The 26,636-nt window shown below is 42.3% G+C and overlaps 1 protein-coding gene across 1 annotated transcript in view; it reads left to right on the top strand.

Annotated features, from left to right (window-relative positions):
* LOC119647913 (frizzled) overlaps positions 1 to 26,636 on the top strand; it is a 243,935-nt gene that overhangs the window by 50,305 nt on the left and 166,994 nt on the right. The window contains exons 3-4 of the mRNA XM_038049235.1: positions 6,596 to 6,790; positions 6,918 to 7,143. Of these exons, the coding sequence (XP_037905163.1) occupies positions 6,596 to 6,790; positions 6,918 to 7,143 (421 nt within the window). The remainder of the gene's footprint in view (positions 1 to 6,595; positions 6,791 to 6,917; positions 7,144 to 26,636) is intronic.

The raw sequence follows: 26,636 nt of genomic DNA on the forward strand, positions 1-26,636 counted from the left end.
TCATTACACCTTGTCGTCACACCTCAAAAATATGAGTAAATCGTTACCAGAAAAACGTAATCATTACAAAAGTTGCTTGTTTATTAGACAGTTGTAACCGTGATTGGTGTATCAAGTCGCAAATCTAATTGTTGCTTTATCAGCTTAATAGATATATCAGGAATTTGTTTCCATCGAATATAGGCACATGGTATCGATTACGATTAGTACTTTTCCAAGTAGATATTAGTCTCGACATTGGTTGCAAAGGGGATGAATGGAGGGATTCGATACGGGTCAAAAATTTAGGCCTCAAAATCTGCTCAAATAAAGTTAATAATAGTAGGACATCAGTTCATCCTAGATCCGTAAAATTTTTGCAGTAAGATAGAATTCTATAAGAATACTGGAAAATTTGGTGGGAACCCCACTATTATTAACAAAGCTATACTAGGTAAAAGCTGCCCCTTTTGTGTCAAATTACTACTGCTAATGAGAAAAAATGTCAGTACCACGTCGAACATATTCAACGTACATTCACTACGAGCTATGTATAAGTGGAACCATCGTTTAGCCAAATAAAATTCAAGAAAATCTAAAGCGCCGAGTTTCCGACTTATTTTTCCTTCTCTTGCATGAAAGGTTCATTCATACTTCATCGATACTTATTTGACGCTTCTGTACCCTTTGACCACCTTGCCTATGAAAGTAAAGGATGCCGGGCAAACCAGTCAAGTGATAAGTAATATTTGCTAATATCAGCTATCGTACGTACATTGGACTGCAGCGGGGGAAGGTGGATATTAGTATCAGGGATGTTTCTGTCCATTATGAGCGACATCATGGAAGGAGCGTTGCGAAAGGTGTGCCTGTGGGCCGCAAGATGCGGATTCAGCATAAATACAACTGATGTTATTCACCACCAAGACAAGGATACCTGAATTCTATCTACCACGGCTGAATGAGCAAAGATTGGTTCTTTCCTCTAATGTAAAGTATCTGGGTGTAATCCTAGATCCTAAGTTAAATTGGAGATTGAACATAGAACTGAGGGTTAAGAAGGCCTGTATAGTCTTCTATGCCTGCAAGAGAACCTTTGCATAGAAATGGGGTCTCCGGCCGAGAATGGTTCTCTGGATGTACACCGCTATAGTGCGTCCGATCCTGACGTACGGCTCTGATGGCGGACTTTGAAAAAAAATACAATAGAACGAAGCTTAATAGGATTCAAAGAACCGCGTGTGCAGGTGCTACTGGGGCTTTGCAGTCCTGCCCGGCAGATGCTCTTAAGGTACTCCAGCATCTTCTCCCCTTAGACCTCCACGTTAAATATGTTGTAGCGTGCAGTGCCGTCAGACTTCGTAAGTCCGGATGCTGGGGAGCGAAGTCCTACGGCCACAGCAACATCCTAGATGAAATACCTCGGGAAATCTGGGCATCCTCCATGGACTATGTCACACGCAAGCTGAACTTCACGAGAAACCAGGGCAAAGTGGAATACCGGCGGCGTGTTGCAAGACTATGATACAGTATTCTTTACGGACGGATCAGAGATGGCCTATGGAGTCGGCGCGGGGGTTTTCTCAAACACACACGGTGTATCCAAGTCGTATGGTTTCCCAGGTTTCACCAGTGTATTCCAGGCGAAAGTACTGGCGATATTGGAAGTCTGTCGATGACGAGCGTGATTCGAGCCGCAAGCGTAACATAGCCATTCTGACCGACCGCCAAGCGGCCATCAACGCCTTATTCTCAACAACGACATCTTCCCGGCTGGTGGGGCAGTGCAGAGGCGCGCTGAACCGTCTAGGCGGCACGCTCAAGGTCACTCTCCTCTGGGTTTCCGGGCATAGGAACATAGAGGGGAATGAGCGGGCGGACGGATTGGGCAGACAAGGCTCTGCTCCTGGAAGTCCCTCGGCGAATACAGTCGGTGTTCCGCTGGCGGCTGTCGGGGGCCGAGTCTACTCGCACTACCTAGCAGCCGGGGGCCTGAGATGGCGAAAGCTTACAAGCTGTGCCAAGTCAAGGCGAATTTGGCCCGCTTATAACATAGCCCGATCACGAGAGCTCCTGTGCCAGATGCGTGCAAATGCATTCAAGATTACGGCGGTCTGCACGGGGCATTGACCCATAGGGGACCATGCCGATAGGCTCGGCATACCCTACAACTTGCATTGCAGAAGGAAGGGAAACCGTCATGCACTTTCTCTGCGATTGCTCAGCTCTGGCTAGAGTCAGGCTGTAGACACTAATTTCTAGCTGCAGGGTGGGAGAACTCCTTTCCTTCGTGAATGCTACGGACTGGCTCTGTAGATCCTAGCCGGCTGGACTCTGCCTCCCTGCTCCCGTAACAACAGTCACGGTCTTAGGAGTTTGTGGCATCAAAACGGCACACCAAACCGCTAATTGCGGCCACTGATACCTACCCTACCCATCGACTGCCGAGTGCTGGCATTTGGTGTTGATATGGAAAGTTAAGGTAATATAGTATATGCCGCACTTCCTGCGCTCCCTGTCCAGAGCGAATGTTATAAGAGATGCGCTGGACAAAGACCGGTTTCCCAGAGAAGAGTAGCCATCCGGTAAGCCATGTGCTGGGGGTAGGTTTCTTAGTCAGCCAGAAAATGATACTTGCTGTTATCGACTTTGAAAACATAAGCGAAAGGCTATGCACTCTGCGCTTCTGTGGCAAAATTATAAATATAAGTCTGGCAAACGTCCACCTCCCACAGAGGATACTTCAGAGTCGGAAAAGGATAACTCCATGAGGCTGTAGAACGAACTGTCGAAGCCTGTCCCAGGTATGACATAACAATCATACTTGAAGATTTTAAGAGCCAACTAGGGACGGAGCCGGTATTCAGGCGATACGTTGGCTCGCATAGTTTACACAAAACTACCAATGACAACGGACTGCGGACTATCCAACTAGCAGTGTTACACGAAATGATTGTTGGAATTACCTAGTTTGCGCGGCAAGCGGTCCACAAACATACATGGGCTTCTCCAGATGGGACCACTCTCAAATAAATTGACCAAGTGTTCATTGAACGCCGCCCCCTCTCAGCTTTGATGAATGAACATCTACAAGGGGGAAATGGATACCGCAAAAACAGCGGGGTCCTGAAGATGGAGTATAAACAAATGGTCGCCACAAACATATTTGGCCCCAGTCGAAAAAAAAATTCGAAACAACTGGTTCGACGAGGAATCTAAGCTAGCAACGAAACGGAAGAATGGCGCAGTGCTTCACTTTCAAAGAATGCGGGTATTCGCAGGGGCTTATCATGAACTTCGTCGAGGGAAGAAGCGACTTCACAAAAAAAAAGTCGGCAAACCGGAAGCTGGACGCTTCAGGTACGAAAGGTTTTGTGTATTTCTTAGTACATAGCACGTAATATATCCATATATTATGTGTGAGTATCCACTTTCGGGTGATATTGACATTCATAGTCTTCAATTTTCAAAGAAGTAATAACTTTGTTAGTAATAATGCGATTTCCACCAAACTTGGTAAGATCATGCTCTACATTATAGCCTATATCACTGCGAAATTTCGGGCTAGGATGAACTTAAGGGGGGTTTTACAGCGAATTACTAAAAATTAAAGTAATATACTATTATTAACTTTATTTGAACAGATATCGTAAAGTAATGATAAGTCTCAACCCCCCGCACTCCCCACCTTTCCAAAAAATGTTAAAAATAAGACAGGCTTTGAAAAGTACTAACCGAGACTTTTAATTTGATACCCCACATGACTATATTTGATGAAAAAAAATTTGCACCCCCCTTTTGCATGTACGGGGACCCCCTCCTTTAATTCAACTTAATAGAATGTAGCTCACTGTATACATGAGCCTTCATAGTTCCCACTTTTGTACCAAGTTTGGTGTCAATCGCTGTAAGCATCTCCGAGAAAAATGCGTGTGACGGACAGACAGACAGTAAACAGATTTTAATAAGGTTTTGTGTTTATACAAAACCTAAAAAGGAAGCCTGGGAGAACCAATAAGTCTGTGAATTCGAAAAGTACAGGAAGCAACCGCATCAAGGGCGGAAGTTTTACCAACAAGTCAGCAGGATGAAACCTCATACATCTCCATGCTCTCCTGCCGAGACACAGAGTTGAATTCTAACAGAATGGGCATATTGGAGCGATGGATTGAGTAATTGGATGAATTGCTCAACAACCCACGTATGGGCGAATTGTAGGTCCCGCCAATTGAAGACGACAGAAAAATGCTGCCACCGCCAAGCATAGAAGAAACTGTCCGTGCAAAAACCATAAGTCGCCCGGAGTCGATGGAATCACAGCGGAACTGGTTAAATATGTTGGCAACCAACTACACCAAGCGATTCATCAACTTATACTCAAGGTGTGGCAGAGCGAATCATTGCCTGACGATTGGCAAAGAGGCATTATCTGTCCCATACATAAAAAGGAAGATATCACGCAGTGCAGCAATTATAGATATATCACGTTGCTGAGTACCATCTCTAAGATATTCTCAGTTATCTTGGTAGGTCGGATAGCCCCATACGCCCAGAATATCTGCAGCATCGATGGAAAACTGTAGGAATTTGCCCACCAGTTTCATTATGTTTTCATCCACTTCAAGGCCGCTATGATAGCATAGCCAAGTTAAAACTGTACACGGCCATGGGAGAGTTCGGTATCCCAACAAAACTGATAAGACTGACTAGGCTAGCTACCCTGACCAGCGTGCGAAGCCAGATAAAAGTAGCAGGATCACTCTCGAGATCATTAAACATCAACAACGATCTAAAACAAGGGAATGCCCTATCGTGCGTTCTCTTTAACTTGGCCTTGGGAAAAGTGATCCCCGATACAATCCGAGATGTACCAACTGCCTTCATCCAGTTCCAGTTCGAGCAGGCGTCGCGAAATCTTGGGCTGCACATTAATGAGGGCCAGTCGAAGTATGTGATGGCAACGTCAGCACCAAAGAACAAAGAAGTGACAACATCAAATCGCAACAGTCAAACGAGAACAAGATAGAAGACTACAACTTTAAAACCGTTGTTAATTTCCCCTAACTATCGACCATGAAATCCGCGCCGGTCATTGGCTGCCAACGGAACCTATTTCAGCTTACAAAAACTGTTTCGCTCGAAACGTCTCAACATAGGGTCAAAGCTCCTACTGTACAAGACAACGATCTTGGCAGTCCTTATGTATTCCTCGGAGGCTTGGGTTGTTAGTAAACAAAAATTGCAAACTCTTGGCCGCGTTCGAAAGAAGAGTTCTCCGAAGAACTTTGGGCCTCCTACCTGAGGATGGACGATTCCGTAGCCTATATAATGACGAAGTTTATGAGTGATATCACGACCGCCTAGTTGTGGATAAAATTCGGCTCAACAGGTTGCAGTGAGCGGGTTACCTAATCCGTAAGGATGAGGATCATCCAGCCCGGAAAGTCTATAAGGGCAATATCTATGATAGAAAAGGAAGACGTGACAGACCCTACCTCAGATAGAGCGATGGCGCAGGCCAGGACGTCAGACAGCTTTTAGGAATATCGAATTGGTGGACCTCGACGCAAAAAGAGATATGATATCGCGTTACCTACTAAGGTAACTACTGCTACTAGGTACTAGGTAACCGGCTTAAGACTAGAAAGAGAGTCAAATATATAAAGGTAAAATGGTACCGCAAAAAAAGATGTACAAATGATATTTAATCCAGAGTTCCTACAGAAATTCCAATTACGCTTCCCTATCCTAATTATCTGAAGTGAAATTTATTCAACACTTCCTTGCAGAAAAAAAAAACATTCAATCCACCTTCTTATCACGTTATATTACTTATTCCAATAAAGATGCTGAGCTGTAATGACATTACGGAAATTGAAATAGAAATGAAATGTCTCATTGAACCCTCGAACCTCTCATTCGCTTCGTCATCATCCCTACGAAGGCTGCTTACAGACAAAAGGGACCGACGAAAAAATAAGGAAATGGTGCTCTCCCGTGCTGAAGGCATTAAAGAACTAGAGGAAATCGTAGGAATATTAATGATCTAAATATCGCATTGTCGATATCAAGAGAAAATATGCTTGACTGCCTTTCTGTGCTTTCTTTTCCAGCCATTAAGAAAGGATGGTTGTATCTCTGTTCGCATCGCTCGCTTTTAATGAGGTTATCTCATTTGATTTTTTGTCTGGCGCTTGGAAATCAGGGAGAATTGCAGTGAATGTCATTTGCCCCAATGACGAAGCGGAATGGCAGAATAAGGGCCGGAAAATTAATTACTTGGAAATCGTAAAAACGCGAAAGGATTAATTGTGATTCTGGGATGCAGTGGAGCTCTTCATTAGGTTATGTCGATGAGTTCATTCATTCATTTACAAATTTTACGTCTCCGTCGACAGCATCTCATTGAATGAGCCATTGTTCCATGGAGCCAACCATGAATCACTGACCCGCGTAAAATTTAAATTTTCAATGGCCATGTCTTGAAATTGACCATAGCGGGGAAGGCTTTATTCAGAAATTGTGTATTTTTAAGTACTAGTCTGCTGGGCCACTGCTTATCTATTCAATGCATATAATACTATCTGAATAATTATGCAAATTTCTCTCTTTACAGGTGCTAACTTTTCTAATAGATTCGTCGCGTTTCCGCTACCCCGAACGTGCCATAGTGTTTCTCGCCGTTTGCTATTTGGTTGTCGGTTGTGCTTACGTCGCAGGTCTGGGTGCGGGTGATTCGGTCGCGTGTCGCGAACCTTTTCCGCCGCCAATTCGGTTGGGACGCCTCCAAATGATGTCGACAATAACACAGGTTTGTACGCTGGTATCCTTCCTCCTGTATAATCATCCAACCGTTCATGCATAAAAAATATGATATAACCCCTTGAGGAAAGTTAAAAAATAAAGCATTTCATTGTTCTCGTTTCTCCTTTTTGCAGGGACATCGTCAGTCAACCTCGTGTACGGTCCTCTTCATGGCACTTTACTTCTGTTGTATGGCTGCATTCGCATGGTGGTCATGTCTGGCACTAGCCTGGTTCCTTGCAGCTGGACTCAAGTGGGGTCACGAAGCCATTGAAAATAAGTCGCATCTCTTCCATTTAGCCGCCTGGGCGATACCAGCCCTTCAGACGATTTCAGTTTTAGCGTTGGCCAAAGTAGAAGGTAAGTTGTCGGTTTCAGGAGTTATTGACTTGAGAACAGGAAAACGAGCATATGCATTTGTTGGTGGCGTGTCAACCCTAACCCGAGATGTCGCGTCAACTTTTTCAACGTGTCTAAGTGGACGACCGTTTTGTTGGTCTAAAACTTTTGCAGGACTCATTTTGAACGCGAATTTTTAAGTGAATACACAACTTTCTCAATTGCTTCAACGATGACCGTAACATTGCAGCACACCAACCATAGCGAAGACTGACTTTTGAACTGGCATGCGGAGATTGCTTCGTATGAATACTGGTGGACTTCGTATCTATCATAGAAAGTACTGTTGCTTTCAGCATGTTTCATTTTTCTATAAAACCGAGTAACTGCCTATTGTTCTGTCTGCTAACATAATAGCTAGACGTACAATAGACGCAATGAAATAGGTCGGCATGATTTGTTGGAAAGTATCTGCAGCCAAATGCCTCTGCACCTCGGTTGTTATTCTCAGATATTTTCCTCTACTTTCATCTCCGCACGAGTACAATACGCTATGAAGGTTTTTATTAACAACAATTGTACTGTGGCATGAAATTGCATTCGCCGCAAAAACCGTGAGTCTATCACTTATCCACTGTTAAATTCCAAGAGAGATCAGTCCTGTCGAGACGCTGGATGATGCATGACAAATTTTTCTAATTCATTCACAATTCTTCTTTTTATGGAAATGATGTCAATGCAATTTGTTTTGGCTCCGAGCAATCGCTTTGGGTCTCGACATTTTGTATCACAAATGGTAATTACGCTGTATTCCGTGGTTTTCAAATGACCTGGTTGAGAGAGGTTGGCTAGATTACGATGTGTCGAATTAATTTTCACAGCTTTGTTGCAGCTCCATAATGGGCCCGATTTAAGCTAATTGTGTGTTTTATTGCGAATTTGCTATAACCATTTGTTGTATTCAATTTTAATGGGTTTATTGCTCTCAATCGGCTTCATGAGTGAAAGCGAAAATTTTACAGAAATGATTGCTTCTGCTGAGAAAATGAAAATGGAAATGTTACGCTACTCACTTTTCCAAGTTACTTGCATGAAAGTATGTTTATTGTATCTAATAGTTTTGAATGTATCTAAAACGGTGCCATCGATCAGAAGAAATCGGAGTTTAGCAACACCTTTTTTTGAAGAATCTTGCCTTTCATAGCAAATATGGTAGTCGAAAATTTCAAATTCGGCAATGATAATTTGTTTTCAAACTTCGAAACGCTTATTATCCTAAAAGGTTGGTGAAACGAAGAGTTATTATACTGGATCCGGCAGGGCGTTTGAAAAAAGACTATCCGACACTAGTTTCCCAGTGCTAAGTTGCCATTTAAGCAGGTAAAATAAAATTATCACCTACAAGAAATCACATCACTTTTCGAAGCATTCTTGTAGACGGTTTGCCCAATCCTCAATAGTCCTTTCAACGGTAATGTAATGTGTAATTCTTAGAATTTGTCGCATTATAGTTTCCACGAGAGTTTCCAGAGTGCGTGGTTTATCTACAAAAGCTGGACCCTTTAGGTAGGCTTTTAAAAAGTAGTCACAAGTTGAACGTGGGGGCGATTCCACATCGCCACACAATGAAATCAGACATTTAGTGAAATGGTGCCTTAAAAAATGCAATTGTTCTTCCTGATGTATGGCAAGTTACGTCATCTTATATAAATATATACAGCTCCCCCCACGACTTCGCGAGATGCTCACACTTCTTCTCTACTGTTTTGCGCCAAGTGCCCTTGTTGGTGTTCATCTTCAGTCCAACTTTGCCTCTCTTACCAAATCCAGAGTTATTTGGCCAATAAGCTGAGATGAGAGCAAGCAAATGTCATCATTGCAGTCGAGGTGTTTGAGGAAACATGTCATCGTTCTTTGAATTGCTCGACGTCCTCCGGACAGGTCAGCATGAAGAATGGCATCGATAACAAGAAGAGGATGCGATCCTGGCGTGCTCAAAAGATTTTACCTCGGTGCAACACGTGATATTTTGCGCCATCATATAATATATTGCGCTGATACTTAATAGCTATTAGTTTCTCCTATTATGGCTCTCTTACGTACAGCACTCCAGATATACTAACTATTCACGCTATTGAAAGCTTTTTGAAAATCGATGAAGAGCAAGTGCAGTGAAGATCTAAGTTCTGCGCATTGCCTAAAATGATTCGTAGTGTGTTGATGTGGTCGATGTAGGAGGATCTGGAGCGGAACCCATCCCCTCCCTCCCTCTCCTCTCTGTCGAACAAGGTTTCGAGATGTTCTTTGATGCGTTCCAGCATTATTTTAGCTATTATCTTTCCGACGAGGGGGAGCACGAAGATACCCCTCCTATTGTCACACTCAAAACGAGTGCCCTTTTCTTGGAATCTTGACGATCATCCTTTCCTTTCACACTCTGAAGAAGATCTCGAATTCCCAAAATTTCCTTTCGAGTCGGAGCAGCGAATCTGCAGTAACTGCAGGTGCAGCGATAAATAACTCGGCGAGGGGTCCTTCAAGCCCAGCGGCTTTACCCCGTTTGAGTGCATTGTGACCGAAATAATTTCTCTTTTGCTTGGGGGGAAAAGTCCGTATCCTGATGTTACGGTGACTAGCCATTTCATCCATGAGAGGAGGAACCTCACCGGAAATAATACGATTAAGGACCCAGGTGAAGTGTCCATCATCGTGGGTGAGCGGTCGATCATTGACGTCCTTCACACGACCATCGAAAGTTGCAAGCTTTTTCGTGATGTCGTATACAGTTCTGAAATCGTTGCGATATACGTCATCTCCCGCCGCCCTGATCAGTGCAATAGCAAATTCTCTCTTGTCACTGCGGTGTATTCCTCGAGATTTCCGTCGGTATCAGATTGACCTTCCACGACTCGGCAATCAGCCAGACCTTATAACCGGCACCCGAGAAAAGAGCATTTTCGATAGCGGCCCAATGCTCATCGATATTGTCAGGTGTGTTATCTGGTACATCTGCCGCTCGATCAGTAAGATAGTGATCGAGCGTCAACTGGGCGACAACGGTAAAGGGTAGAGTGACGGACGTAATCCCTTTCGAGGGCGATGTCAACGCTTCTTGCTGCCCACATCCAGAAGACAACTTCCAAATATACTGTTGATCGAAAAGTTGTCGATCTGATTGCTCATACGGCATCTGTCGGTTGAAACCCAACTGACCCTCTGTGCTCGAACAGTATGCCACCAATGACGAAGCAGCTCCAGGTTCCAGAAATCCACGAACCTCCCACCATTACCGTTACAGTCGCCAAGACCGTGCTTGGGATTCAGATCACCCATCACGATCACAATGTCACCTTTAGGAGGCTTCTCCTGAATGGTCTTTAACTACATCTTTCTCCACTACATCGGAAGTCTCCGTTGGTGCGTAGCATTGCACAATTGTGATGCTCCTTAAACTGAATCGAAATTTAGCAGTTAGAAGTTTGTCCGAAACTGACTCCCGGTGCGCGTTGCGGTGGCCGTCAAAAGCAACTCGACATCGGATAGGCTTCTGGTACCACTAAGCTTTCCAGAATACAAAAGCACTCTTTCCAGCTGAGGCTCCCAGTTGGAGAAAGCAAGCATCCTGAGGAGGGGTTTGATTATTCAAGTTGAGGATCCGCTGTTCGGTCCCTACTAAGTATTCTAATAGATTAGAAACTCTAGTGTTGATGTTGTAACCTCCTATACAGATATCATGGGCATTAACATTTTGTTAGCACGCCCTTGCCGTTATTCTTTCATATACTTGGTAGCTCTTATAAATGTTCTACTAGCAACTTCGTCCGCATCGTAAAGAAAATAAGCAGAACATAAAAAAATTTCCTTAATTTTTTATGGTTGATCTAACCTTATGGCGTCTTGCCATCAGATAAGTCATTAACCAAAATAGCCTGGAGGTCTTGTGAAACCATCATACATGAGCGGGATCTAGGTCAATATGTCGTTAATCTAGTCTCCAATTTCCCGATCAACATTCCATAGTTATTGCATGAGATATACAAAGATCTTCCAGTAATTGATCTGCTGAATGCCAAACAGCCAACATTTGCATCGAAAGTTCTCGGTTTACCGGTTTTTTTTCTGTTCTGCTAACCAACAGCATCCAGGTGATGGTGCTGCGATTGTTCTGGACACCAAGTTGTTCCAGAGTTTCAGCGCCATTACGATTTTCATTTGATACCCAGAGAAAGTACTTGTTGAATTGTGTGAGAGGAGCATTATTGTCCGAACCAATCGTTCATAGTTTCAAGCAAAGTTTACCAATAACATTTATTGATATACATCTATTGACTCAAAACAAAACCTGATACCCTGCAATGATACAGTCCTTGCGTCTAGGAGGAGTTTTTTCTTAAGCTGTTTGAACTACCCACTATCTTAACCTGACGGATTGGTGTCTTCATGTAAAGCCTATTCATCGGCCTAGGTAGCTTTGGGTGCTAATGAAGACTTACTCGTCCATGGTCGAGCCTTCTTTCCTGTCGTTTAGGATCGTCACAGAACTACTGTTGTTTCTATTTACTCTTAGTCGCATTGTCTCGAACAATTCTTTCTCCTCCACTTAAGTTTAGTCCAAGGATTATGGTTTCTCCGAAGGCAGTTTGCCGGAAGGCATTGTCTCGGAGGAGTTGTTTTTCCCGAAGGCTTCAACAAGTGATGTTGATTAGAGCCTTGGCTCAGAAGACCCGATAGAAGTAGCCTGCCGTCCGAAACGAAGTGGGTCCCAATTAGGTTGGTTTAAAATTGAATGAGTTAATCTTAATCTGGACTCTGATAGTTCGTCGGCGGCTTGGATAGTAACGATTGAAATTTAATTTAATTTTCCTTTTTATTTTTTGTTATTTACTGTCTCACTTACTGACCATGACCTTTTTTGCTTATTTTGAACTGTATCTCGGTCGATCTTGGCAGCTCCTTTTTTGCCGAAATGCCGAAACGAATTAGTTGAAATTGTATTCAGATTTCAACGTTGACAGCCATATTTTAAGCCCTGTGACCATTTAGTATTCGACACGGCAGTCACACCTTATTGAGCTGCCGTATCACGGCAAATTAGACAATCATCACGGGAGTCACCGCCCCTTCCCCCATTTGGAAGATTCAAAGCTTCCCGCTGATTCCGGGCATATTATTATGTGATACGTTTACTCAATAAAAGTACTTCCTTCTTCTTCGCTTGCCACAGTGTCCCGGTCAACTTTTCGTGGCAAATCTCCGACGTTTAAAAGCAACATATCCTCCATCCTCCACAATCATCTCAAATGTTTGGAATACGAGGAGTTGTCATGTCCATGCGATGCAGCTATGCACGATACTCTTCGTGTCCTTTTGCGTTAGGTTCTTGTTTGGAATGGAGGAAGCCCTGAACCCTCATCCACGTGATGGCGGACCGGATCAATTGGAGAAAAACTGTCTCTCATTTTTTAAAGTCGACTGCGCTTGTATCTAGGACAGAGACAACTCATCAAATGCTGCCTGAGCCTCTGGCCTGGGAGCAGCGGAACCGAAGTGGTCACCAAATGTAGAAAAAGTTATATATCCAGAGTAAAAACCGCTTAGTATTTCTGGCCAAAAGCCGGCCGAAACAGAAACATTTCTTGCTTGGAATGGAGGGAGCCCTGAATCCGCTATTCACTTAATGGCGGGCCAATTGGTCTAGTCCATAAAAATCTGATACCCAAACATCACTATGCAGGTCTCTGTAACGTTCGCATATAGTGCCAACGTCAGTTTAAGACAGATTCTATGCTGACAATGTTTTAAATTCAACTATAGGGATTAAATTTATGAGAAGCTGAAGTCGCCCTCTTGAACGCCGGCCACCTACTACTGCCTCTGATAGGGTTGAGGTTACTCTCTTGTGTTTCTCTGCACAACGGACATTTGGGATTTCCATTGGAGCCTTTGACAATGCGGACTTCCTCTCCCCATCTTCGGCATAATTTATGCCTATCATACTTCCTTGAACAGTTTCTTGCGATGCTTCAAAGTTGAAGTTGTTCAGAATACGCAAGCAAGTGTTAACGTCTTGAGATGGCGTATTGTCGAGAGTTTCCTTTTATGCGCCTTTATACAAAGGGCCTTCCTTGAAACAGGTACTGCGTATAGCAGAATGAGTGCACACACTGTGACTAGGAGCCTTCTCATTGCTGTAGGTTCTCCCGTGAAGAGTACCATAAAAATTAACATCCCTACCTTTTTTCTGGCTTTTTCCCGACACAGGTTTGGTATTCCTTGAAAATTAACTAACTACCAAGGTATTTGACTTACTGCTTGAACTCTATTACAGGTTGCGCAAACCTTAGAATCTCCTTTATCTTGAGGCCACTACTGCTGCTCTTGTGTTCCGTCAGCTTTACCCTATGTGATACCAACCATTTTTTGATCAGCCTGCGAAAAGTCCCACATTCCCAGAGTTTGGCTCATAACATATGTACACTACATTCCATTGTAATAAGCCTAATATTGATCCTTGGGGCATTCCGCCGGTGTCCAAATACTTAACCGAACCTTCGTTAGTGCCATAGAGGAGAAAGGCGTCTTAAAATTGGAAATTAATCACTTCAGCTTTGCTTTTATCATTGCTTTCAGAGCCGCATCAGATATTTTGTGCAACACTGGTGCTTCGTTGGCTCCCGACTTTGTGTAGGAATAGTCTCTGGGAAATAATCAATTACGATCGCAATAGTGCCTTGTGCCCTGTGTCGTCCTTAGCGAAACATCGTAACTAAAAACGTGAACCATGTGAATTATTTCCCCGAATGAATAAACTCCTCTTACTATATTTGTGATTCCTCTTAGATAACGGAAATTTTTCGTTTGTTATATCGTTGTCGTTGTCATCATATACTGCATCCTTGTGCAACACACGTTTCAGCACTTTCTTACGATTCCTTGCCAGGTGCCCTTCATCGCCATTTCGTCTGCATCCATCAGATCTCCCGCGCTTGCCTGCATCGTCAAAAAAGGTATAATGCCGAGAGTATGAGATATGTTAATGACGTTTTCGCTGGAGGTGAATGCACCACTAGCAATGCTTAGACATACAGATACAACTGGAAAGGATAGTTACAGGAATGAAGTGATCGAAAAACTAGTAAGGAGGACCGACATCAACATTTTGTTCTTCAGGAGCCAGTTCATAAATTGATTGCTGATCACGATGTGGTCGGTTTAATTAGATCCACGTTGCCAATCAGTTGAAACCCAGTTGATCTTATGGCAGTCAATGCGCCAATGACGAGGCGAAGGAGCTACAGAAAATGACGACACCAGGACCCCGTTTCCGTCCGAGTAAGGCAACCTGATATTCAGATTATGCTTAGCGACCATTTCCTTTCTGAAGCCTCTCCTGAACGCGTCGAATTGCTTATAGGAAATCTGTTTTTCATCTGTATAGAAATTTTTTTTGTTGGTACGAACGTTGTACAATTAACATATAATATTTCTCACCCTGGATCGGAATCTCGCAGTCAATGTTCTATCTGATATCGGTTTCGAGGCCATGGCGATGCGCCTTAGAGATGCAGTTGACTTCAAAGAGATATTAGATTAATACTGACTTCTTACTAGCTTCCTGGAATACAATAGCACAGTGGCATAAGAGGGGAAACGAATGCTCGGCAAAATACCAACAACTTACCTCACTTAACTTGAACGATCAATCCGCCACTGAGGCATGATATCTCTTTCCGAAGCATACGGAAAGAGAGAATTTTAGCCGGGTTGCTAACCCTCCAATCTCTGTCCTCTTTAGTCGCTTTTAATGACATGCAGCGAATACTTACTTTCTTAAGGTCAGTTTTTAGGGCAGTTTTTTCTGTAGGTGCTGGCAGCAAATAATCAGCGTTTTGCAAGCGACGACGGTCTTCAAAGCTTGACTGAACCTGACTCTGATGTCGATGGCCTAAAATACTTTCTGGTCCTACAAGTAAATAAGGTGTAAGTAGGCGTGAGGCTATAATGCTTCCACCTTGATGATCCAAATTATGACTTCGACTACCTCATTCTGGGGATCAAGCTACCACCAAGCGTTTCAAAGTTGCTGTGTTCGCCAGAGATATTGCTGGTCGTCTTAAGCATGGCTTCTAGAGTGTCATCCTTGTCTGCCATGTAGTATCGGACTTGCTCTACAAGGTATTTAATAAAAATGGAGTTGAGCACACGGTCTGAAATATGATATTCCACAGTTTCGAAGCTTTGGAAGGAAAGGTATTGTATGTCCGCTACTTATACTGAATGGTCCTCAAGTGATAAGCCTACAGTAGCGAGGCACCACAAAGGCAAACACAGATCTCTATGACAGACCGTGGTTTCAACCCGGCGATTTAAATCAAACATCATACCGGGTTGATGGAAGTGGAATGACCGAATTTTGGATTAAAGTTAAATGGCTCACTGCGGATTTGTTGGAGTTTTCGAAACAAAACTAGAATCAAGTAAACACGGCCTCTTTGAACATCTAATTCATTCAAACCAATGCCCGAATTCTTTCTTGTAAACTATCTATGTAACGTTCATCTAAGAATTTACAAATTCCTTTTGACAGTGCACAATAATGTCGCTCAGTTTCGCTTAATATTATTCCCCCCAAGTTCCCACAATGGCTAAAATGTTACATAAAACACAGATTTCCGATGGTAATCGCAGTTGATATCACTCTTGAGCCCTACCGAACTATACGCCCAAAGCGAACAAAATGTTATTTCTGAAACAATTCTCCCCAGGCTTAACCCAGTCAATTCGCTCTAATAATAGCTACCCTCTTTGTGTCGTCAACATATCAAGTACAATTTCAAGTATGCAAAAAATGAAACACATTCGATTTAAACGTATTCAGAAATTCCATTCTTTTCCGTACCCATCGCGTTTCCATAGTCTCTAAGCTTGCAATAAGAGCTCCACTTCAATTTCCAGCTCTGTACCTGTCGTCAACTAAATCCTCACATATCCTGCATACATCCCTTTGTACATGTTACAGTTGTGATGTCTCCCAGGAATACCAGAGCCATTCCACGTTGAATAGCATGATGAGCATTGAACAAAAACAACGGCACTAAGGATACGGGGCACATAAAAAACATGACAAATTTATGGAATAGAAATAGTACTCTGGGTGAATTATCCTAGAATGCAAAGTAAGCGGGGAGCCAACTACTGTTGTGGGAATAGTGTGCGTAGATAACCTGCCGTCGGAGTAAGACCGTGCCTTTCAAGATTTAGCCCTTTCAGTTTACGAGCACCTCAATGGGCTCTTCCAAGTGCTTTCCGTATAATGTTCACGCAAAACATAAAAAGCAGATTTCAGGAACATCCTCTGGCAATGCGAATGAATGTACATTCTCAAGTACTAAAATAAAGTTTCCTACAACATTGAGGACGACCCCGAAAACTTGAGCGCATTCATCATGGTGGCAAATGGTTCATATTTTTTCCGGGAAGAGCAGAAATGTACGAGCTGCTTTGAATGGGCGTCGCCACTCTCCTCCTTATAGGCCGCCTGCAGTTAGGCCATTTTACACGGTCTGCCTGCCAGCGAACGTGTTCACCCATTCCAAATGAAATTAGAGTTGCTAAAATGTACACATTATAGCGTGATTATTACAGATTAAGAGACAGTAAATATCCATTTCGTACTGCGAACCGGCGGAGCCAAGCTAAACTTTGTAAATTTGAAAATGAAACAGAATATTACGACGGAATTTATGGAGACAGATTCAGATGTTGGAGATGTAACAGCTTCGCCGGGTTAATTATGGAAGCGTATTTAACTTGTGCCGTTAATGTTTCTGCACCATGAAATCGTTAATGGATGCAATGCCTTTATGCTTGCATATTCCACCAAAATGCGGGTCAAGTTTTCTAAGTGCACAAGCTCAATTAAAAATTTGAAGCCTTTAACCTGCTTTCATTCACTTCATCGCGACAATCGCATGCCTTTTCACTAAGCAATTCATCGCTCTTTGATGTTAAATTAACTGTCGATTAACTTTTCCCTGGGAGTAATTATTTCGCTCCCACGAAGAAATCAAGTGAATGATCAAAAGACCCCAACCGCCACCACCCAACTTCATTGGGAACCACATGCCGTCGAAATCACATTTATACACATTTTTATGTAAGTTCCCAAGCAAACATACAACAGCTCTAGGCTTTTCGGATTGCTTGAAAATTAGGAGAGACGGTTCTGCTGATTGTCTACCGGCATACACATGTGCGTGGGTGGGAGAACATACCTACATATCTGGCTGTTAATGCAGCACAAATAAATACAAGACGGTAAGCTACGGAATAAAATCGGGCACCCTTATTATCTATAGGAAAATCATATGAAGCATACGTCTCGGAGGTAATAATAAGGACAGCCGGGAAACTCAGTGGTTTTCCTTCCGTCTCATAAGAAAATTTTTATCCATGCTGCTCACGTCTGGGTTTTTCCTCCACGTTCCCTCCCAGTGAGCCCTGTTGCTCATTGAGTCTTCTTCATCAAAACAATGCGAATGATAATTGCCGGTAGAGGATGATAGTGAAGCTTGCCACACATATGTAAGTCGTAAATATATTTTTCTAGAAAATCTAACTAATTAACGCAAACTTTCAAATTCTACCATTAAAATCGCTGTAAGCCGATTAAACTGGCCAATAAATTCTCGTTCAAACGTTTACGACCTTATTTATTTGCAATACCATTTTTCAGTTTCATATACAACCGATAGGATTAAGATTTAGATTTAAAATCTGAAACGGGCTCTTGGCCATTTTTTACAGACGAAAACAGAAGCCATCGTAAAATTCAGCTACAAATTTATGCGAAAAAGTTAAAAGCAACACGTTATTTAATCACCTCAAGGATATATCAGATTTCTGACGGGGTCAAAATTTCCTATAGTTTGGGAAGTCTAAAAATTGGTCGTCTCCTCTCTTCCAGGCATGACGGCAAGCAACGGCTTGAGAATTGGATAATTCAATAATTAATGGACTAAGCTTGAATGGAGGAGTTCAAAAAGGCTTATCTTTCTATAAAAACGAAATTCAGGCCCTATTCCGAAAAATCAGCCATTAAAAGTTTTAATGGACATGTGTCATGTTGTCTAAACGAAATTCATTTAATTAAAATGGAATTTTTAAATTTCGCTGATAGTATATAGTTTCAATGAAATTAAATGACCGAAACTGCAAAAAAAAAAATTCGGTGAATCTATTCATGGTATAAGAAAGAGACCGTCTCTAATCCATTGCAGTCCACGAGTGAGAAACCTTAAAAGATTTAAATTTATAGCCCCGAAGTGTACATAATTCAAATGAAATTTGAGCAATATGTTGAAATTATGCAGTTTTTGGTATACGGTTCGCAAATCTGCAGATTATTTATTGAAATAAGGATTAAGTTGTGCGGTATCGTGAAAAGGGCAACTGACTCCTAAGAATTGGCAAAGTCGGTTTGTAATGGATGGGGCTTAGAAATATTGTCTAAAATGTTGTGGGAAAGTTTTAATCTGGCGCTGGGGTAGTGTTATCTCAGAATATATGAGATCAGTTAGAAAGAACAAACAGACAAATTGATTATGGGAAGGTCATTCAGAACGATAAACCAATATGGACGAAGGAGGTGCCAACTTATGTTGCAACGGTGCGGAAACCCCAGTAGATGATGGACGGTTTGGCCACCATGACGTTTAATGTTACAATCAACTTAAAAAATGGGTGTCTAATCCCAGGACGACGTTCCCTAGAACAACCATATGAAAAGCGCAGAAGGATGCGCTCCAAGGAAGACAATGGGCGCCACAATGTCTTCCGGGAGCGAGAGAAGGGTGTATTCAGTAGACTTAATAATCATCCAATATCTAGGATTATAAGAGGCAGGGGCCAGCAGCTGTCTAAACCTCGCTGAATATGAGAAAACAGGAATAGAAGTCATTCTGGTGCTGAAAAGAGGGGAAATGCTACAATTATCTCTTGTGAAATCATCTAGTGATGGCATGCACAAATATCGTCGATCGATCTGATCGATGCAAGCGGTGTGGGGAGAAGGTTTCATTTCCTGGGAATGTAACAGCGACCCCAACTACATGCTGTGCGATGAAAACAAGGACTGAATAGCAAGCATACTGCTGGTAGTGGTAAGCATGTTAAGTTCAAAGAGGTGTTAGTTGCGATTGGAAAATGAGGTTGATTCAAATCAATCTCGATTCCTGCACGGTCGGACGACCTACTCTGGCAGACCACCTGCGAATCGGAAATTCAAGTGGCTATGTCATATAAATCCTTGGAATAATGTGTGGGTAGCTGTTCTGACAAAAGGGGGGGGGGGGCTTCGGGGGCATGCATGGCTGAGTACGGGAACATTTGTACGTGTACACCAAAAGTCATTGCTGGGGACTGTGCATGGGCCACACACAGGGAGGAAGATATTGTCTTTGGAAGGTCTTCGCACAAATAGACAAAATATTAGGTAACGATGGTTAATCCTTCACTAGCTCACGATGTGTCCGAAAACATTAGGAAACACTACACTCACAGTGGTCAACAGACAACCGTCTTCGAGTTAAAGAACGAGCCAACGAAGGGTTGAGGATTCGGGCGAGAAAGAATGAGGAGTTCGTCAAGCTCGTCTCTGAAACCAATTGATAAATAAGGTGTGGTTGAACAAGGACATTATAGGACCACATCATCGGAGGCAGCTTCCTACGAGGCATGTCCAAAAAGTAAGTGTGTAGGCTTCAAATTTATTTAAAAACATGTCGGGAAACCAGAAAATCAACGCTTCAGGTATAAAAGTTTTTGCGTATTTCTTATATAAAAATATTTGAGTGGACATTTGTTCCATTTGTACCTGGCTTGTAATCTATAATATATGTATATATTATGTCAGATTATTCACTTTATCGTGATACTTTGTTAGTAATGGTGCGATTTCCAGCAAACTTGTAAGGATCATGCTTTATATTGTAATCTCTATTGCTGCAATTTCATGATTTTAGGATGAACTTTGGGGGGCTTTGCAGTAAATTATTAAAAATTATTGAAATATATTATTAAGTTTATTTGAACAGATATCGGATTGAAGCGTGTTTCGGAGCCTAGGGAGTGTATAGTTGCAGATTCGTGATTTTTTTCAGAAGTTTCGTTTGAGTAGGTTTCGAGAATAGTTCCGTGAAAGAAATGACCACTTTCAAGCGACCGCTCACCCCCGTTTTGCATTACTCAGAATTGAGGCCAGCACAAAAAAGCGCTAATCGACACCTTTCATTTGATACCCCACATGACTATATTTAGTGAAAAAAAACTTTGCAGAGCAATTTAGGTGATGGTACAAAACGTCCCATCCCAACAATTTAAGGAGTAGCTTCGTGTCATGGCTCTTCTGGTTCTGAATCGGCCTTTTCAATTTTTTATGAACTCTCAGTATCTTCCCGGATTGATGGTATTTCCTTAGGCATTATAATCAGTCAAAATTATGTCTATTTTTTGGGTTGAAATTATGGTTTTGAACTGTTGAGAATTTCTTTTAATTTCGGGCGTGTAGTGGACTACCCCCATAAACAGTTTTTATCTGATTAAAAAATCACATCTCAGGAGAGGATGTTCTGCCACGAGTTTTCAACATATTAACCTCGAATTGGTCTCATTTGACCGGAGAAACCAGATAATATGGCAGCGCTGTGAAATTATCAAGAAACCATACCTTATGGCCGTGAGAGACCAAGTACACTTACTTTACGGACATGCTTCGTACATCACGGAGTTCATCGCGAAACTATGAGAATCATCGATGCCGAGGCATATTTTCCCTAGGGTTCCAAACCGCTGGTGAAACAGTGAACTGTCTGATCTTCGGCTGACATAGCAATGAGACTTTTCGATCACATACTCAAATCGTCTAAATTACTGCACTGTTGTTTGCGCTCTGGGGAGTTTGAAACCCCCTTTCTTGAAGACCGTTATGAGGTCCGGTTGTAATTGACTAACTAACTTCGTTTGTGGCACCGTCCGGTGGTGCCACCATCCAGCATCATCAACATAGAAATCATCTTCTAGAACTTGACATGCTTCGGAAAAAACGTTTATCCTTCGCTAGCTGTTGTAAGGTCCGAATAGCCAAGTAAGGGGCGCTGGCTGTTCCGTAGATCGTCAACTTCTAATGTTTCAGCTTCTCAGATGGATTGTTCCTCCACAAGATGCGTTCAAAGCCTTGATCTTTCTCATGGATAACGATTTGTTGATACATCTTCTCCACGTCATCAAAATGTGAGCAATGTTTGTGTGCAAAGTAGATCCGGTTAGCAAGAGATCGTTCAGTGATTTTCCCGTAGGAACCGTTTCTGCATGAATGCCACATGTTGCTACCGCCATTTGTCATTCGCAGTTAATCGTTTTTCAATTGTGAAATCGAATTGTATTGTGTCTTGAGTCGGTTGTTCCTCGATCCCTCAGATTCTTTTTAACAACTGTTCTGTATTTTCTTTCGTACCAACCATCGATGTGGTACCTATGTTTGAGGTCATCGTGCGAGTCGGTCCAAGCAGTACCCATGTAATTTTGACGTTAATGACGTAACACATCGTTCAATAAGACCCGGGACTAACTATGAAAACAACATTTTATCGGCAAAATTCTTTATTATTCATCAACATAATCTCCTTCAAGGGTTATACAATCATTCCAACGCTTCTCTAACTTTTCAATGCCATGTTTGTAGAACGATTTGTCTTTTGACTCAAAATGAGCCTCAGTAGCAGCGATCACCTCCTCATTTGAGCCAAATCTTTTCCCTGGAGCATCTTTTTGAGATCCGCAAAGAGCCAGCAGTCGCTGGGGGCCAGATCCGGCGAGTACGGAGGATGAGGAAGCAGTTTGAAGCCTATTTCGTTGAATTTGGTCATCGTTTTGATTGACTTGTGGCACGGTGCGTTGTCTTGATGAAAGATGCCTTTCTTCTTCTTCATGTGTGGGTGTTTTTTCGCTATTTCGGTCTTCAAACGATCTAATAACACCATGTAGTAGTCGCTATTGATGGTTTTTCCTTTTTCGAGTTAGTCAATGAAAATTATACCATTCGCATCCCAGCATACGGACGCCATCACTTTGCCGGCCGACTGTTGTGTTTTTGGACGCTTCGGGCGGCTTTTACCGGTCGTACGCCATTCAGGTGACTGCCGACTTGATTCCGGAGCGAAATGATGAATCCATGTTTCGTCCACTGTCACATATCGACGCAAAAAATCCTGTTTATTGCGAGTAAACAGTGCCAAACAGCTCTCCGAATCATTGATACGTTGTTGCTTTTGTTCCATTGTGAGCAAACGCGGCAGCCATTTGGAAAAAACCTTTTTCATAGCCAATTTTTGGTGCAAAATAGTAAATGCACTACCAATTGATATGTTCACCATCTTAGCTATCTCGCGTACTTTCATTTTGCAATCACCCATCACGATTTTCAATACTTGCTTGGTGTTTTCGGGAGTTACTCCCTCATTTGGCCGACCCGAACGTTCCGCATCATTTGTATCAGCACGACCGCGTTTCACGTCGAAAACCACCGACAAATGATTGTTTTCGACGGAGTAGAGTCCGGATAACGTTTTTCAAGCCATTGCTGAGCTTGAACAGTGTTTTTTCCCCATTAGAAAACAATGTTTTATCAACACACGAAACTCGTTTTGGTCCATTTTTTCACGATTGCAAAGGTAGCGTCAGTTTAACCACTATAGCTTTCTTGGTTATGTTTCGAATTACATCAAATTTTGACACATCTTATCTGAAGGTTGGTACTTCTGAACCTTGGTATATAAATGGCATTATTAGCGCCATTCCTACGCTAGTCCCGGGACTTATTGAACGATGTGTTATCTAACAAAATCGCATCGTTTACAGTAACGTCTAGAACACAGCTTACATCCACTTGTAGAGTAACACTTATTTACACTGTATCCTTTCCTAAACCAATCGCAGCACAAATTCCATTTCCGTGCGATATCCCTTCGCTGCTGGAGGAATGCGAATTTGAATTTGCCACATGGTACAGTTGGTAATCTTCACAACACATGTCGCATTGGATAGCATCCTCGGATATAAGCGTCTCTATTCGTTTCTTCTTCTTTAGAGAACTAGGAGCTTCCAGAGCTCTGAAGCGACTAGTTAGAAATTCCAAAAACATTGACAACTTCCCATAATCGCTTTTATTCTTAATCTAATTTCTGGACGATGGAAAAGATTACCAATAGATCCCCGTGCTCCACGTTCATGTCGGTGCCTTTCATATTAGCGAGAAATTCATCAGTTGGGTCCATGACCAACTTCATTAATGTGTTTGTTTCTCTTTTGCTGGAGGCAAACTATAGAATTTTTGAAAATATTTCCAAGCACTAGACATGTTGCTCTCGCAACGTGTCCGTAATAATTCCCACGCTGCGATGTAATTATTGTTACTGATCTTCAAGTGCTGTATTACTCTGGAAGCGTCTCCCATCACGTGCGGTTTTAAATACTGCATCTTTTCTACAGGAAAGAGAGAGACTTGTAGAGATCGTTGAAGGTTTTACATCGATCGTACTCCCCATTGGGAATAGCAATTCGTTCAAGGCGTATACGCTCTAGCCTAGCGGTTAACCGATCGACTCTTGCTGTGACGTTCGTAGGCCCGAATTCGTTGATCCCTGTCTGGAACATACTAAGGAGGTCCAAATAGATGTCCTCGCCGTTAATTTTAGACCTTACGAACCTTGCTGCGTGTAGGACTTATCTTCTCCACGCCCATATTACGACGTTATTAAATGTATTATTCATCCAAGTAGCGTCACTATAATTTTGGTATGAATCGCAAATTACCGGGTACACTCCTGGGTGTTTTTTTAGATGCTGCAGAGCGGTCAAAATCAAAGCGTAGCATCTCTTGAAGAACAGCTATTTACTGAATCTGGACACGATCTAATTTAAATGCCCTTTTCTCTTCTTTTTATAATAATTTGTCGTATACCGCCCAGACTGATTTATTCTTTTAGCAGAATGCAGACATCTTCCGGCTAATTAACCTTACCGGGCTTTAAACTTAGTTTGCTTTCATAACAGCTTTTCCACTTGGCTGCCAAACTTGCCCAATAACTTCTCGCTGAATCTATTCAATTCCAACTCCAGATGACTTGATGAAGCGAACTCCTTCTTGCAATTCCCCTTCAACAGCAATGATAACGCGAAAGAAGTAGCAGCTTTTTTAACTTTCTTGCTGGAGAATCGGATTTATCATAGAAAGTTTCCAAATAAAAACAGTTCACAGTCTTCAAATTGCGAAAAAAGGAGATACACAGAATTCAGTCTTTGTTTGGAAAACACAACAGCCGGAAAATTGGCAGACTTGATTCGGCAGTGCAGCCATGGGTCACAGATTGATTGACAGCCGTCTGCCTCCGACATCCCCTAAAGTAGGAGATGAACTCCTTATTTGCTAAGGGTAAATGATCAGTTTTTCTAAAAGCGCAGAAACTAAAATGAATATCACTCTTCATTGTTCAGCAACCACTCTCTCGGGACTTAGATTTTCTCAGAAATTTAAGTTAACTTTTTGTGACAGCGCACATACCCATTTCAACCTTCTGAGCGGTTTTACTTCCAACTTACACTCATTCCATTCGTCCCAAAGGCTAATAGGAATCTCATAAGATCTCAGATATGCATGAACCCAAATTCAAAGTAAAAAATAAAATATCAAAGAACGTTCAACCTATGTTCATATGACAATCGAAACGTATGTTGGCAAGTCTACTACGCGACAAAAGTTGTCAGGAAATTGGAAACCTTGTGGAGATTACAAAAAACTTAAAGATCATTCCAGGTTCATACCCACCATCATTGATGCAGATCTTATTCCCAAAATTACAGCAAAAATAATTGATGCATCCAATATCCTAATTCCCCATGGCTTCCTCAAATGAACACTCATGTCTTTCGGACTCAAGAATATCTCAGAGACATGGTAAAGATGTTTTGGCTCAGTCTTTAGATGTACCCGACTTTATTCTTGTCTACATTGACGACATTCTAATAACACGCGCTGCCTACGCAACATATGTGACAAACGCGATGGAATTCAAGCTCAGAAGAATGTAGACCATTACAGAATACAAAAATCCAGGGACGATCGAGCACCACTCGAAAACCCCCTTCGATCGTCCGATAGTTGTGAAAACAGCTTTGAATACGCCACTTGGTTAAATTTTCTTCCTCAGACCCAAAATTGATCCTTACCACCGACTCATCGGATTTGATCATAGATACAGGTCTGGAACAAAATATCGGGAAAAATTGGCAAGTAATAGTTTTTTCTAGGAATCTATCAGAACGGAAATACGATGCATCATTTAATATCAACTGCAATGTCGAAACTTTGTGGTATGAATGCATCACATACCTCTGATATACGCAATGAACCAAAACAGGAGAGCCTTTAGTCGGAACAATTAAGACAATTAAATTTCATCTCAGAGCACGTACTGTTAAGGCTCTGCGAAATGGGTCACCCAGTTTGAACGGGGGAAACAATACAAAACGCACAAGAGAAAGGTTTGAAGAGCTACAAGTAATTCATCCCCCAACGAGGAACCCTTAATTTCCAGCTACCGATTCTACCGTCAGGACCCAAATGACACTGATATATTTCAATATCTGTAACAATACGCAAAATGTTTTTCAGATCATCCACCAATAGTTGTTCTCAGTGGGATAAGAAACAGCCCAAACTCTGTAAGACAATCATATCTGGCCCGGAATAGAAAGGACACCCTCCACTGTTCACCCTCCGCTGAAATGCAGGTTGGCTTTCCAAGGAATTCCCGAGACGCTTGCAATTCTCCTGCTCTGCTCTGCGCGATGTGCTTCTGGAACGATCCATTCGTCGGCCATCTTGGGATCCTGGATTTCATTGTACCGTGTAGCCCTTCTTTAATATGTGGTCTATCCACTGGCACTTCCTCCTTCTGATTTACACGCCTACGAGTAATTGGCCTGAGAATCGATGAAGTTCTTCGTACTCCGATTACATGTCACACACAAATAATGACGAAAGCTGGGATCTTTTGAGTAACAGTGGTGGTCACTGTCCATATAATTCTCCGTCTCAACTTGACCTTGATGTTTAGATAACTGCATTTCTAGTTTTTAAACAAGACAAAGAAGGTTAATGCCCCGAATGACATCAAGTTCGATGCCACCGTTGATAGAAATCAAGCTGCACGAATTGATCAACTCCTTCGTTGCTCTGCCCATTAATAAGAACAGTACGATAATCCGCAAGAATAAAAATCTTGGTTTGGTTGGCGTTTATGTGCAGTTCGACTCTACTTGTCTCTCTTTCTTAATCCTGAGTCGGTTAGGCAAGGTTCATGACTCGCGGGGAGAGCAGATATATGTCATAAGTGTAGTCGAGGTGTTTGAGAAAAGATATGATGATCGATTGGAACTCCCACGTCGACTGGACAAGA

The sequence above is a fragment of the Hermetia illucens genome, chromosome 2, assembly GCF_905115235.1.
Source record: "Hermetia illucens chromosome 2, iHerIll2.2.curated.20191125, whole genome shotgun sequence".
NCBI lineage: Eukaryota > Metazoa > Arthropoda > Insecta > Diptera > Stratiomyidae > Hermetia > Hermetia illucens.